Source organism: Saimiri boliviensis, chromosome X (assembly GCF_048565385.1).
Source record: "Saimiri boliviensis isolate mSaiBol1 chromosome X, mSaiBol1.pri, whole genome shotgun sequence".
NCBI classification, from domain to species: domain Eukaryota; kingdom Metazoa; phylum Chordata; class Mammalia; order Primates; family Cebidae; genus Saimiri; species Saimiri boliviensis.
This window is the reverse complement of record NC_133470.1, coordinates 117,200,913-117,216,956: the sequence shown is the minus strand read 5'-3', so window position 1 is coordinate 117,216,956 and position 16,044 is coordinate 117,200,913. Positions and strand designations below refer to the sequence as shown.

The window sequence follows — 16,044 nt, the reverse complement described above, 5'->3', positions numbered from 1 at the left end:
TTGTATGTATATATTTGTAACGTATTTATAAATAAATAAATGTAAAATATTTAAAGTAGTCTTCCTTTAACATAAAGGTAAAATAAAATTACTAACATTAACTGGCCTAAATAACAAGTCTATATGACGTGATGCAGATGATAAAGCTTAAACATTTCCACACGGTGCATATGACCTCAGTGTTTTTCTTTTGGATTTGAATACTCTTTGGACTGAGAGTCAGAGTATTCAAACGGCATATGAATTGGGATTTATTGCCACCAACTGGGTAAGAGAGACACAGTTAATCCATAAAGGAAGATCCCAGTACCAATAAATAATTCCCAAATGGTGTTTTTTTTGTTTTTTTGTTTGTTTGTTTGTTTGTTTGTTTGTTTGTTTTTGGAGACGAAGTCTTGCTCTGTCGCCTAGGCTACAGTGCAATGATGCAATCTTGGCTCACTGCAACCTCTGCCTCCCGGGTTCAAGTAATTCTCCTGCTTCAGCCTCCTGAGTAGCTGGGATTACAGATGTGCATTACCATACCCAGCTAATTTTTGCATTTTTAGTAGAGATGGGGTTTCACCTTGTTGGGCAGGCTAGTCTCGAACTCCCAGCCTCAGGTGATCTGCCTGCCTCGGCCTCCCAAAGTGCTGGGATTACACCAGATGGTTTTAAAAAGCCTGTCAGCATAGTACCAGACTTTTAAAAAGTGGACATGTATGTACTTTTCCTATGTTTCAAATTCAAGATTCCTATTTTCTTTCAGTGTATTAAAACCTATAGCACAGATTGGCATGTCGTAAACTACAAGTATGAGGACTTCTCTGGGGACTTTCGAATGTTGCCATGGTAAGTTTAGCATTCCAGGAAAACATGCAGCAGGAGAATTATTAAGCTTTTTTACCTTTTTAAAACCACTTGTGAAACCTTTCAGTCATAATTTATAATAAAGCCAAACTTCAAATAACCTGCATGTTTGGTTAACTTCAGTGTTTTCATTAATTGAATAAGTTTTAACTTTCCGCTTTGAAATGCTTTCCAAAATGTATGAGAGCTCACCTTTTGCCTTTAGTGAACCTGTATTGATCATAAACTAAAATTTGGCTGATGGTTAATGTAGTGAGCATTTTCCAGTAGTGTCAGTAAAAAAGCCTGATGATAATTAGTTCAGTTTGATGAACCCAGACATCCCTTGAAAAAAGTGCATCTCTTTCAAGTCGAATTGAAGAATTGGCATGAGCACACTGGCCCAGGAACCAGACCGTTGGGGTTCAAATCTTATTTCTGCCACTTAATAGCTTGATGATCATGACTTAGTCACTTAACCTGTTTGAGCTCTCCATTTTCTCATCTCCAGTACTGATAGCTCACAGGATGTCATATGAGAAATGTTTTTGGAACAAATAGCAGAGGAATAAGACATTTGTGTAGCTTTTTGTAGTTTTCAGAGCATTTTCCAAGAGATGACAACTGAGTCCTATACGATGGCATGATCCTTGAGGGGAAAAAAGAAAAAGGAAACAGAGTCCTAAAATGACCAGTCCAAGGTCATACAACAAACAAATGGAAGAACCAGAATTATCTTGTGTTACTTTTTTTTTCTTTTTGAGACAGAGTCTCTCTCTGTCACCCAGGCTGGAGTGCAGGTGGCGTGATCTTGGCTCACCACAACCTCTGCCTCCCAGGTTAAAGCGATGCTCTTACCTCAGCCTCCCGAGTAGCTGGGATTACCAGTGCCTGCCACCACACCCGACTAATTTGTTTGTATTTTTGGTAGAGGCGGAGTTTCACCATGTTGGCCAGGCTGGTTTCAAACTCCTGACCTCAGGTGATCCACCTGCCTTGACCTCACAAAGTGCTGGGATTACAGACGTGAGCCACGGTGCCTGGCCTGTGCTGCTTTTTGACCCAGGCAAGGAAAAGGTTCTGCCTCCACTAACAGCTCTGGTACAGGTTCCTTAGCAACTTCTGCCCTCCCTGAGTTTCTGGGCTTAGTTAATGTCTTTGCTGCTGGCTGCATATGTGGGAGTCTTCATAGAAACAAAAACTTACAGTGAGTTTACTCAAAGGGGAGAATCTGAATTTGGAAAGGAGAATAGGATGTCTTGGCTTTTTCTTGTTTGTGAAAGAAAGAAGTCTGCCCATCTTGCTTTATCTGTTGTTGTCATTATTGTTGTGTTTCGGTTTTTTGTGTGTTTGTTTGTTTGTTTCTTGATCTGTTCTGTTGTCTAAGACAGTTCTCTTATATTTTCAGCAAATCTTTGAGACCAGAAAAGATTCCTAATCATGTATTTGAGATAGATGAAGACTGTGAGAAAGATGAGGTAAGAATGAGGGCAACAGTGAGGGTAACTGTGCTAATTTCGTCACGGTCACTTTGCTGAAAAAGATTTCAAAGGGAATTTCTTGAGAAAATATGAAGGAAATAATTGTTTTGGAATGATCTGTGGCCAGCTTTCCAACTGAGTGCTTTTTAATTTTTTTTTTAATTACTGTATTTCCAAGTAGGGTTTAGGGAAAAAATCAAGTGAGAGGGGCTGTGATTTGCACATAAACATGTTCCCCCACCTGTGAGACATGCTCGTGGAGTTGCTTTTCTCAAGTTGGGCATGTGGAATGGTGATTCACCTGGACTCTGCTGCCTGATAGATTTCTCTTGGGACAGATGGCCTGGATATCTGTGACATTTTGAGGTGCAGTTCGACCGTTTATATAATACAGAAGACTTTCCCAGAAGAGAGCCCATACCATTCAGCAAATACTGAGTGCCTACTGTGTGTGTAGCACAGTGTCTTTCATTCTACAGTCAACTATTTTAAATGCTCACGGGGAAGAGGGGACTTTATGTTTTAATTAGGAAATGAGGCAGGGCCTCGTTCTGTGCCCCTAAATGTTTGGCTAACTAGATGGTAGACTGGCTGTTGTTTTACTGATAATTTTTATTCTGTTTCAGGACTCATCTTCTTTATGTTCTCAGAAGGGTGGTGTGATAAAGCAAGGCTGGTTGCATAAAGCAAATGTAAATAGCACCATCACAGTAACCATGAAGGTAGGAAGTAGTTATTATATTATTCCATCATTTTAAGGATATGGGTATAAGTAGCCTATCTGGAAACAGTATTTATTTTATAAAGAGCCCCAGCAAAAAAATAAAATAAAATAAAATAAGGCTTTAAGGAGAGGATTCTCACAGACTTATGGAATTTAAAAAATCTGAAACATCAGGATAAATTTAGAAGTGCAACTTTTTAAAGAAATGTAATGATTATCTGGTGAATCAGGATGTTTAAAAAGGAGGCTGTCAGTTGAATGAGGAAAATAGCTTTGAAAAAAAGGGCATCAAAGGTTCATTTTTAGAAATGATCTTAATGAGTAGAAGGACAGGTAATACATTTCTTTAGCAAATATTAATTAGGTACTTATTACATATTAGTCACTATGGGGAAATAGGTAGATATCTAAGATGGGGTTCCTGGTTTCAGCCTGTAGACTAGACAAGAAATATACTACTTTAGCTACTATAGAAAGCAGTACTTTAGTGCAGTCAGAACAGCCTAACTAAAAAGTTTTGTAGTTTGGCAGGATAGTCAGTTTGCATAAGGGGTTTATGTGAGATAAAAGTTGAAACGTTGAAAAGGATAAAATTGGACTGGATGCTGTAGCTCACATCTGTAGTCCCTCCTCCTTTGGGAGGCTGATGGGGGTGGATTGCTTGAGGTCAGGAGTTCGAGACCAGCCTGTACAACATGGTGAAACCCCATCTCTACAAAAAAAGAAAATACAGAAATTAGCCAGACATGATAGTACACACCTGTAGTCCCAGCTACTCAGGAGGCTGAGGTGGGAGAATCCCTTGAGCCTGGGAAAATCCCTTGAGCCCAGGAGATGGAGGTTGCAGTGAGCCAAGATGGCGTCACCGTCACTGTACTCCAGCTTGGGCAACAGAGACAGACTGTATCTCAAAAATAAATACATAACTACTTTTTTTAAAAAAAGGATAACGTTGTACAGAGCCTTGAACATGTTGGGCATGAGGTTCACTTATTTGGGAGGCTGTAAAAAGCCATTAAAATCCAAAAGGAAAATAAGCTACATGAGGATTCTGAGCAAACAAACAAATTATGCTCTGATACCAAATGTGACTGTTCTTTCAGATATTTAATATAAGATCATGTGGTTTTCTGAGGATGATTCATAGTTGCATTAAGTATTGAAGGTCATTCTATCTTTCACACAGGCTGCAAGTAGAAACCATGGGTATCTACCCAGGGAAGACTCAAATTTTATCTTAATATTTTGCCTGCTGCCTTCCCTTTGGTGATCATGTCCTCTTCTTGCTTTCATTTTCAATGCGTGAAAACAATGAGTCCAAGTTGTAGGATGCTTCCTATATATCTCCTGCACCTAAGCATGGGCCTCAGCAAGTAGTGATAATGAGAGAACCCATTTATTGAGGACTTAATATGTACCAGGCACCATACTGGGTGTTTTATATTCTGTATCTCGTTTAATTCTCATGGCAACCCTATGCGATAGATACTGCTAATTATTCTTAGTTTGCAGATATAGAAAGTGAAGCTCAGAGAAATTCAGTAATTAACCCAAGATCACATAGCTCCAAGTTTTCAGAGGTAGGATTTGAACCTAGGTAGGCTGATGTCAGAGCCTATGCTCTTTTTTTTTTTTTTTTTTTTTTTTTTTTTAATACTTTAAGTTCTGGGATAGATGTGCAGAACGTGCAGGTTTGTTACATAGGTATACATGTGCTATGGTGGTTTGTGGCACCTATCAACTTGTCATATAATATATTTCTCCTAATGCTATCCCTCCCCTTGCCCACTACCCGCCAACAGGCCCTGGTGTGTGATGTTTCCCTGCCTGTGTCCATGTATTCTCATTTTTCAACTCCCAATTATGAGTGAGAATATGCGGTGTTCGGTTTTCTGTTCTTGTGTTAGTTTGCTGAGAATGATGGTCTCCAGCTTCATTCATGTCCTGCAAAGGACATGAACTCATCCTTTTTTTATGGCTGCATAGTATTCTATGGTGTATATGTGCCACATTTTCTTTATCTAGCCTGGGCTCTTAAACAGTATACTATCAGTGCTCACCAGCTGAATGAGACTCAAGGTTTTATTAAAATATATTTTCTACCAGAGTTATCAGGTTCAGAAATGTATGTGTGAAGGTTACGTTTCTGTGTGGATTATCAGAATATGGTTGTATAGTTTTTGACTGCATTTCCCTTCCCACACATTCTCAAAATACTTGAATAAGAATAGGCAAGGGGTTCACACCTATAATCCCAGCACTTTGGGAGGCCAAGGCAGGAGGATCACTTGAGCCCAGGAGTTCGAGGCTGCAGTAAACTATGATTGCACCTCTGCACTCCAGCCTGGATGACAGAATAAGATGCTGTCTCTAAGATAAATAAATAAATGCATGAACGAATGATGGTTTTACCCACACTTAAGCCTTAGCGCCACGTTAAGTAAATGTCCCAAAATCTGGATTCATAAAACAAAGTATTAGGAAATTAATATCTTTACAGAATAATTTACCACAGATTCCTTCAGTTTAATACCTTTGAGTTTTAATTTGCTTTACAAACAACAATTCATTTTTTAGGAGTCCATATATTATAAAACAAAAAGCACATGCTTTACATTTTCTTTCATAATTTGTGAAATACAAATACACATTGATTGATTGATGTGATAGGAGGAATTGATGGCCTCTCAAAGACGTCCATGTCTTAATCCCTGGAACCAGTCAGTGGTCCATTATGTGGCAAAGGAGAATTAAAATCACTAATCGGCAGGAGGAAGGGTATCCTCAATTACGGGAGTGGGCCCAGGGTAATTTCAAGAATCCCATAAGTGGAAGAGGGAGACAGAAAAGGACAGTCAGGGAAAGAGATGTGAGAACAGAAGCAGGGTCAGAGAGAGATGCTGTGTTGCTGGCTTTGAGGATAGAGAAAGGAGTCACAGGCCAAGAAATGTGGGCAGCTTCTAGAAGTGGGAAAAGGCAGGGAAATGGATTATCCCATGCAGCATCCAGAAAGGAACATAGCCCTGTTGACACCTTGATTTTAGCCCAGCGAGACCCATGTCAGACTTTTCACCTGCGAAACTGTCAGATAATAAGTTTGTGCTATTTTAAGCCATCAAATTTCTAGTAATTTATGACAACAAGAACAGGAAACTAATACAAATAGGCAAAGGTTGATTGTTCAGCTTTGTGTTTCTTATGTCTGAGCTTGGGAACTCTAGCACTAACAGCGGCTATGCAGGTGCCATAAATTCGTGGAGTGTGTGGTGGGTCCAAGGCAACCTGGTGACCACATAGCCCACCGCTGAAGGGGACAGCTGCCACTTGTCTCCAGCTAATTGTTGCTTTGCTGCGGCTGACCTGGGCTCTTTGCTTTGCCTCTCTTCATCCTCAGCTGCTCATATACTGGCGCTGTGTGTGTGTGTGTGTGTGGCGGTGGGTGGGGGGGGTCATTAACATATAAAAACATTTCTTTCTTTTTTGTTTTGAGATAGATCTTGGCTCTGTTGCCAGGGTGGAGTGCAGAGGCACAATCTCAGCTCACTGTAACCTCCACCTCCCGGGTTCAAGCCATTCTCCTGCCTTAGCCTCCTGTGTAGCTGGGATTACAGGCACACTCCGCCATGCCCAGCTAATTTTTGTGTTTTTGGTAGAGATGGGGTTCTCACCATGTTGAGCAGGCTGTTCTCGAACTGCTGACCTCAATGATCCACCTGCCTCAGCCTCCCAAAGTGCTGGGATTACAGGTGTGAGCCACCACACCCAGCCTATTCCTTTCTTTTTAAAACTTCTACCACACAGTAGGCAAAGGAAGGAAAAGAAGAATAAACCAAGTTAATTGGTCATATGAAGCTGCACAGCTTTTATCTTTATTTTTGTCATTTATTTATTTGTTTTTGAGACAGTCTCACTGTGTTGCCCAGACTGGAGTACAGTGGCACAATCATGGCTCACTGCAGTCTCAATCTTCCAGGCTCAAGCAATCCTCCCACTTCAGCCTCCTAAGTAGCTGGGACCACAGGCACAGAGCACCAGGCCCAGCTAATTGTTTTTGTTTGTTTGTTTGGTAGAGATGGGGTCTCCCTGTGTTGTACAGGCTGGTCTCAAACTCTTGGACTCAAGTGATCCTCTTAACCTTGGCCTCCTCAAATGCTGGGATTACAGGCATCAGCCACTGTGCCTGGCCACTACACAGCTTTAAAAAAAATTAATAGGAAATACTTTGAAATCCAAAGGCCATATCGAGGTTTTGGAGCTGTTTCTGGTTATGAGTTTTATTTATCCCTGCTCTTTTCCATTATAAATTATGAATCTCCATTTCGGATTTTTGGGAACTAAATATATATCCTTTACTCTTCTGGTTTCATCTCCTGAGCCATAGCAGTTGTGTTGTATTTCAGAATTTGTCACAGCTAGAATGGGAATCAGAGGAAGGTTCAGCTAGAACCTTCTGAGGGATTTTGCCAAGATTACTTTTTCCTCTAATAATTGTATTTTGGGCTGGGCATGGTGGTTTATGCCTGTAATCCCAGCACTTCGGGAGGCCAATGCAGGAGGATCACTTGAGCCCAGAAGTTTAAGACCAGCATAGGCAACATAGCAAGACCCTGTCTCTACAAAAATAAACAGAATTAGCCATGTGAGGTGGTGCTCACCTGTAGTCCCAGGTACTTAAGAAGTTGAAGTGGGAGGATCACTTCAGCCCAGGAGGTGAAGGTTGTAGTGAGCCGAGATTGTGCCACTGCACTCTAGCCTGGGTGATAGAGTGAGACCTTATCTCAAAAAAAAGTGTTTTGACTGTTATTTAATTCACCATTATTGAAATTAGTTGGAACTGGAGCATTGACACATCATTTTTCCATGTTCTCTTTTTTCTTTCTTTCTTTCTTTCTTTTTTTTTTTTTTGAGATGGAATCTCGCTCTGTCACCCAGGCTGGAGTGCAGTGGCACAATCTCGGCTCACTGCAACCTCCACCTCCCCTGGGTTCAAGCAAGTGTCCTGCCTCAGCCTCCTGAGTAGCTGGGATTACAGGCACGTGCCACCATACCTGACTAATTTTTGTATTTTCAGTAGAGATAGGGTTTTACAGGTTGGTCAGGCTGGTCTTGAACTCCTGGCCTCGTGATCCACCTGCCTCGGTCTCCCAAAATGCTGGGATTACAGGTGTGAGCCACCTTGCCCGGCCTCCATGTTCTCTTTCTGTATCAACACAGGGCATGTGAGTGTATGGGGAAGAGGATTGAAAAGGGGGAGCAGTTTTGTAGTTTCCAGGCTAAAACTTGAAGTGAGGGCCATGCACAAGTTCAGGCCTATGAACCAAGGCATCCTGGGGGAGTGTGGTTTGTACCCTTCAATGCTCTGTTACAGGGTAGGGATCATATAAGTTCTTCCTGCTTCAAGTCTGGATTGGTTCAGGCATAGGAGGAGAGATTCTAAAGCTAAAGATGGGGTGGGCAGCTCACCCAGCTCTTGGATAGTTGGGAAAGGCAGAAGCAGAAGAACTGAGACAAAGGGTTAACAGAGTTTGAGACACTTTGAAAGGACAGTTTCTGTGTATTTTTTCTACTGTGTTAATCTTTGAAGTGACGAATACTAATGAAGCTCATGCGCAAATGGGAAGATGACTCAGGTGTGCTATTATGTGAGTCATTTCCCCAATCCTGGAGGCAGGTTTATCCTTAGAGCATCTGGAGTTCCCTGCCCGCTAGGAACTCCAGCCCACACTGGTAAGAAGCCTTGGTAGCTTTAGCAACCAGCACCTCAGGGCCAGAGTTTGCAGAGTTGAGAGCAAAGAATCTTTTCTTTTTGGAAAATCCAAGCTTTGATAGCCCCTGCAAACTCACAGCAGACTAGAAAGCAACAGCAGATCTGGCTATTAATCATGACTCACTGGCAAATAACAGCCTCCAAAAGCCAAGCTTCTTCCCTGTGTTTTATCTGAGCCTCTTTGATGCCTTGTGGCTTGACACTGGCCTGCAGATCCCTCTGGAATTGCTAGGGAATAAAAGAAAGGCATCATGGTGCCTTTTAGAGAGAGGTGTACATTTAAGGATCTATTCATTAAGAAATTAATAAATTTTTAAAATTCTGTGCTAGGCACAGTGGCTCATGCCTGTAATCCTAGCATTTAGAGAGGCCAGGGCAGGAGGATTGCTTGAACTTGGGAGTTCAAGACCAGCCTGGGCAATGTAGTGAGATCCTGTCTCTTCAAAAAGTAAAAAGATTAGCTGGGCATGGTGACGCATGCCTGTAATTGCAGCTACTTGAGAAGCTGAGGTAGGAGGATCACTTGAGCCTGGAAGGTCAAAGCTACAGTGAGCCATGATTATGTCACTGCACCCCAGCCTTGATGACAGAACAATACTCCATCTCTTAAAAAAAATTACAATCAGTTTGGAAGGTTTGCAATTATGCACAACTTTAAACTGATTTTGTAAATAGATCTGAGTTGTTTTCTTGGATATTTTGACTTAGAAATAAGAGAATCTGCCCAGGAGTTTATGACCAGCCTGAGCAACATGGTAAAACCTCGCTTCTATAAAAAATACAAAAGTAGTTAGCCAGGCATGGTGGTGCACTCCTATAGTCCCAGCTACTCTGGAGTAGCTCTGAGGTGGGAGGATTACCTGAGCCCAAGAGACGGAGATTGCAGTGAGCCAAGATTGCGCCACTGCATGCACTCCAGCCTGGGTGACAGAGCGACACTCTGTCTCCAAAACAACAACAACAACAACAACAAAGAAGAAGAAGGTGGGGGGCTCTAATAGCAAGGAAGGGAGGAATTGTATCATGAGAGAAAGTGCAAAAATAAAATGAAGGAAAGAGGATTAGAAGAGACTCGGCAAAGCGTAGTTGATGAAAGGAAATTAGCAGATTCCAACTTTATAAGATCTTTTGAGAAAGCAACCACATGGCCTTTAATGCAATCTAAATAATGTAGCCAAAGTAATTTGTATATGGGTTGCTTTAGAAAGTTCAACCTTCCTAGCTAGCTTGCCAGCAAGTTTTGCAAGAACATTCAAGTTGATGGTTCTTACAATGACTTGCAATGCATTAAAGTCGATGGGCTCTAGGGAAAAGAGGGGCTGCTAGAGGAACTAGGCTGAGTTCTTCATATTGGAAGATTATAAGACCTCATATTTATGGAATAAAAAATTATATTTCCCCAATATATAGCCTTCCCCCTACTCTGGTCAGTTGTCAAGATATAATCTGCCCCACCTTGTGAAATTGGAATTATTTTCTCAGAGGTGCTTGCTAAGTATAACCTTATTGTTGGCTGAGAGACTTGCCCTGAGGAGCCTGGGCTACAGGAAAGCTGCAAATAATGTGCATCACTCCACAAGTCACAGTGCTCCGTGCCCAAGTACTTCCTCTCTCTGAAGAGGATGCTGGCATCATGCAGTTCTTGCAAATGCTCTGTAAGGCTGGGTGTGGTGGCATGTGCCTGTAATCCCAGCTACTCAAGAGGCTGAGTCAGGAGGATGAGCCCAGGAGTTTGAAGCTGCAGTGAGCTACGATTGTGCCACTGCACTCCATCCTGGGCACAAAGCAAGACCTCATCTCTTTTTAAAAAAAAAAAAAAAAAAACGAAAACAAAAGCACAATGCTCTGTTGGTTGTCTGGGTGCAGTGCAGTGAATATTTAGCACTTATAATTTGCTCGTTCTTGGTATTCATGTTAAAAGAGGACAAGCCTTATCATAGTGATTAATTTCTTCGATTTGTGGTTTCTAGTTAATGAGGATGTACCTTTTTGCCGCCCTTCAATTCCTGGAAAAGTATAAGAGAGTTTTAAGATATCATAGAGAATTCATGATCCCTTAGACAGAAACCACAATCCTAACAGACTCCTGTTCATTTACATCCTCTCTTTCCCAAGTAGCTGCTAGAGACATCTGCTTTATTCAACTTCTTTTCATATAAATGAAGGAATTTAATGTGGGCTTAGATAGCCATGATATTGGACATAGCCTTCCCCTGGTATTTAAAACTACTTTTCCTAAGAGATATAATGATATACGGAGGAATTTGATCTTCAGGGTGGTTTTTTATTTTTAAAAAATTGTTGCAGATTCTTGGCCAACTCCTGAGACACCCACCTTTATGCATCTTCTTGGCTCAATTTGGTCACATTCCTCTAGCTCTCTCCTCCCCATTTTCAGCAATTAAATGTTGAAGTGCCTTGATATGTTATCGGGGTTGCAAGTTCAACTGGTTGATGTATGACTCACTTCTACTGCCCTTTAAAATGTTTTTGGCACAAAAGAGAGCCATTTGTTATATATCCAGAGTCCCAAAGTCCTTAACTCCTTAACTCTTCCAGGAGGGATTTTTCCTCCTCTGCAGTGGGAGAGCATCAAATCAAATGAGGATTTGACCTAAGAAAGCACATACAATATTAAAATAATTGCTAGGAGGTCAAGATCACTGTGTGTGTTAGAACAAAAGGAAGAAAAAATCTTTTATTTTTGATATGTTAGTCCAATTGTATTCTCAAATCTACCGGACTGTCTCTTACAGCTAACAAATGGATTGCATTCATTTATTATGCATAAGAGATTTTTTCACTAATTTGTTTTCTGTGTTTTGGTTTCCCTCATTCATATCACTGCTCAATAACTATTAGGTACTTCCTATGTATCAGACACTATTAGGAATCCACAAATTCATCACCACATAGATAATTTCTTAATTTAATTTTTTCAGAGACAAGGTCTTACTATATTGCCCGGCTAGAGTGCAGTGGCACAATCATAGCTCATTGCAGCCTCCAACACCTGGGCTAAAGCGATCCTCCTGCCTCAGGCTCCCAAGTACCTGGGACTACAGGTTCATTCCACCATGCCTGGCTACCAAATATATATTGAATGCCTTGTTAATAAAAGTTAGCATTTGGAGTGTAGAGAGGTTTCAGATGTAGGGCTTAAAACCTTTTTGGGCAGGTGGGCAGGGCACAGTGGCTCACACCTGTAATCCCAGCACTTTGGGAGGCTGAGGCAGGCTGATCATTTGTGGTCAAAAGTTTGAGACCAGCCTGGCCAACATAATGAAACCTTGTCTGTACTAAAAACACAAAAATTAGCTAGACGTGGTGACATTCACCTGTAATCCCAGCTACTCTGGAGGCTGAGGCATGAAAATGGCTTGAGGTCACTGCGCCCGGCCTGTGCCTCCATTTCTCTTCGGTATTATGGGGGGCATAACAGTAATGACCACACAAATTGTTATTGGGATTCAATGAATGGCCAGGTGCAGTGGCTCACGCCTATAATCCCAGCACTTTGGGAGGTTGAGGCAGGTAGATCACTTGAGGTCAGGAGTTCAAGACCAGCCTGGCCAACATGGTGAAACTCCATCTCTACTAAAAAAACAAAAAAATTTAGCTGGGTGTGGTGGCGCACGCCTGTAATCCCAGCTACTCGGGAGGTTGAGGCAGCAGAATCTTTGGAACCCCTGCAGAGGCTGCAGTGAGACAAGACAGCTCCCACTGCACTCCAGCCTAGGTGACAGAGGAAGACTCTGTCTCAAAAAAAAAAAAAAAGGGGGTTCAATGAAATAGTATGAGGAAAGCACTTAGCCAGAGACCATAGTGCACAAAACACCCCACAGGTGTTAGCAATTGTTATTTTATATTATTAGAATTGTGGAAGCCTTGAATGCCAATATCTAGCATGTGTGCCTTATTATATGAGTAATTGAGTCATTGATCATTTGAGCAGTGCTATGCCATGCTGAAATACATCTGATAAAATAATTTTTCAGTAATGAGAAGGGTGGACTGTAGACCCCTCCTACTAGACTTTGCTTTAAATCAAATGAAGAATGCTTCAGTGCCCAGATATGGTAGAATTATTTAAGCAAAGCTATTTGATTTTTACTCAGCTTCTCAGAGAGTAGGACAGTGTTGTATATTAAAACCTGGGGCCAGATACAGTGGCTCATGCCTCTAATGCCAGCACTTTGGGAGGCCAAGTCAGGAGGATCACTTGAGGTCAGGAGTTCAAAATAGGCCTGGGCAACATGGTGAAACCTTGCTTCCACTAAAAACGCAAGAAAACTTAGCTTGGCATGATGACACACACCTATAGTCCCAGCCACTTGGGAGGCTGAGGCTGGAGGATCACTTGAACTCAGGAGGTTCAGGTTGCAGTGAGCTGAGATCATGCCACTGTACTCCAGCCTGGGTGACGGAGTGAGACTTCATCTTAAAACAAAACAAAACAAACAAACAAAAAAAACTTGGTAGGACTGCAAATGACATGATGGAGAGAGATGAGAGACACTACTAAAGAACCCATAGTGGTAGGGGTTCTTTAGCAGGGTGAAGTTCCTGGCATTCTAGGGTCATTAACTGTAATTCACTTTTCTAAGTCCTGTATTTTTTTCTCCATTGTTTCTTTAATCTTTGTGTAGAAGAGTTCTAAGACCCGGTATGTCTCTGTCTCTCCTGCTTTCTCCTTTTCCTTGCTGGCTGTTCCACTGTGTTCTGTCTGAGACATTCGGCAGTTCCCCCACACCGTTTTCCATTGCTCCTGCCCTGCCTGCACTGCCTCTACACCTTGCAGCATCCTTTCTAAGGGTTTCTGGTTCATGCAATTTAGCAGTAAATAATTAGCTCTCTAGGTAACAAACACACAATAGATAAACACTCGGGATTTGTTGTACAAAATGATAAGAGATAAAGGTTTTCCTACTTTGTTTTTTCTTTTTTAATTAAAAAAAATTTTTTGACACAGGATCTCATTCTGTCACCCAGGCTAGAGTGCAGTGGTGCAATCTCTGCTCACTGCAACCTCTGCCTCCTGGGTTCAAGCACTTCTCTTGCCTCAGCCTCACAAGTAGCTGGGATTACAGGCATGCACCATCACGCCTGGCTGATTTTTATATTTTTAGTAGAGAGGGGGTTTCACCATGTTGGCCAGACTGGTCTCGAGCTCCTGACCTCAAGTGATTGACCCACCTCAGCCTCCCAAAGTGCTGGGAATACAGACGTGAGCCACCACGGCCAGCTGTTTTCCTACTTTGAGGATACTAAGTGCTCTAACTTTCCTTTCTTTCTTTAATCTTTGATGCAGCTGAATGACAAATGGCCATTGTTTCTGCTCCAGAAGGGGTTCAAAAAGGTTGTCATCTCTCCAGGCACAGTGGCTCACACCTGTAATCCCAGCGCTTTGGGAGGCCAAGGTGGGCAGATCACTCAAGGCCAGAAGTTCACGACCAGCCTGGCCAACATGGTGAAACCCCATCTCTACTAAAAATACAAAAAACAATTAGCTGGGAGTGGTGGCATGCATCTGTAATCCCAGAAACTCAGGAGGCTGCAGTAGGAGAATTGCTTGAATCCAGGGGCAGAGGTTGCAGCGAGCCAATATCACACCACTACACTACTGCCTGGGCAACAGAATATGACTCTGTCTCCAGAAAAAAAAAAAAAAAAAAGATTGTCATCCTAACAGCTTGGGGCCTTCAGGAGACTTGGCAGGATCCTACAGAATCAAATCCTTTGGCTTACTTTCTTTCGTGTGGGTGGTCTGAATGGACCACTCTTCAAGATCCATGTTACTCACTGAGTATGGTAGGGCATTTTCAGCTGTGTTCACCATCTAGAAAAAATTATAAAGGCAAGGAGGAAGAGAAAGAAGAGTATGGGCATTACAGAGAAACACAATTCGGTTGGATGAAACCACTGGAGAATCGGCTGGAGAATCTGTGCTGGATATGGGGTTATTCATTCATTGTTTATTCATTTTGAAAAATTTTTTTGAGTCCAGGCATTGTTATAGGTACTGGGGGGATAACAGCAGCAGATGAAACATGAAACTTCATGGGCTAGAGAGAGATGGCAAATACAATAGATAGATGAATAACATATTTGTATAGAGATCACTCCATGAAAAAGATATAACCGGGTGCTATGATGAGGGCAGGCGGTATAGAAGGCCGCCCCGAGGAGGGGAGATTCAAGCAAAGACTTGAGAGGAGTAAGAAAGTGAACTGTGTGGATAATAAGGAAAGAGGATTCTAGGCTGAGGAAACAGGAAGTACAGAGACCCAAAGGAGCTTACTTGGGATATTTGAGTAACAGCAGATAAGCCAGTGTAGCTGGAGCAGACAGATGAGAAATAGAGTCCAAGAAGTAATCAGAGGCCAAATCCTGTAGAATGTTCTGGGCTATGGTGAGGATTTTAGAACTTACTGTAAAGTAAGATGGGAAGCTATTGGAGGATTTCGGCAAGATTCTCTTTGTTTGTAGCCATCATCATATTCTGATTCCAGTTCTATCAGTGACTAGACTGAACTTTTTTTCTTTTTGAGACAGGATCTCACTCTGTCACCCAGGCTGGAGTGCAGTGGTGTGATCTTGGCTCACTGCAGCCTCTGCCTCCTGGGTTCAAGCAATTCTCCCACCTCAGCCTCCCAAGTAGCACAATTACAGGCATGTGCTACCATGCCTGGCTAATTTTTGTATTTTCAGTAGAGATGGGTTTTCACCATGTTGGCCAGGCTGGTCTCAAACTTCTGACCTCAGATGATCCAGCCGCCTTGGCCTCCCAAAGTGTTAGGACTACAGGCATAAGCCACTGCTCCCGGCCGCCTGTGTGAACTTGAATGAGCTGTTGGTCCCTCAGTTTGCTGTTAGGTAAAATGTGGATAATGATACTTATCCCCAAGAGACATTAAAAGAATTAGCTATTGGTTGTAAAAGACTTGCGGCCTTCAAATGACAGGTATGATACAGAGTAATTACCATTGTTCTCTATAGTCATTATTTTAACACCTGTCTTCTTTTAGAAATGTAAAAAAATATATAAACTTATACCCTAAATAGCTCGTGGAAATTTTTTTTAATATCAGGGAAATTATGTTTCTGATTTCCCTGTGATTTCCATGTGAGAGATTTAGGATATCCTTTCTTCTTTGAAAAGGATATCTTAAAAGCTTCTCAGAAGTTGAAACCCAACGTATATCATAAAATATTAGAATGAGAAGAGATCTTACAATTTGCTG

At 41.8% G+C, this 16,044-nt stretch overlaps 1 protein-coding gene across 3 annotated transcripts in view; it reads left to right on the top strand.

Annotated features, from left to right (window-relative positions):
* The window catches only part of DOCK11 (dedicator of cytokinesis 11), a 193,231-nt gene that overhangs the window by 48,804 nt on the left and 128,383 nt on the right, over positions 1-16,044 (top strand). For all 3 annotated transcript variants that reach the window (XM_074391711.1, XM_074391712.1, XM_003931062.4), the window contains exons 4-6: positions 749-831; positions 2,237-2,306; positions 2,936-3,031. In XM_074391711.1, coding sequence (XP_074247812.1) covers positions 749-831; positions 2,237-2,306; positions 2,936-3,031 — 249 coding nt within the window. The remainder of the gene's footprint in view (positions 1-748; positions 832-2,236; positions 2,307-2,935; positions 3,032-16,044) is intronic.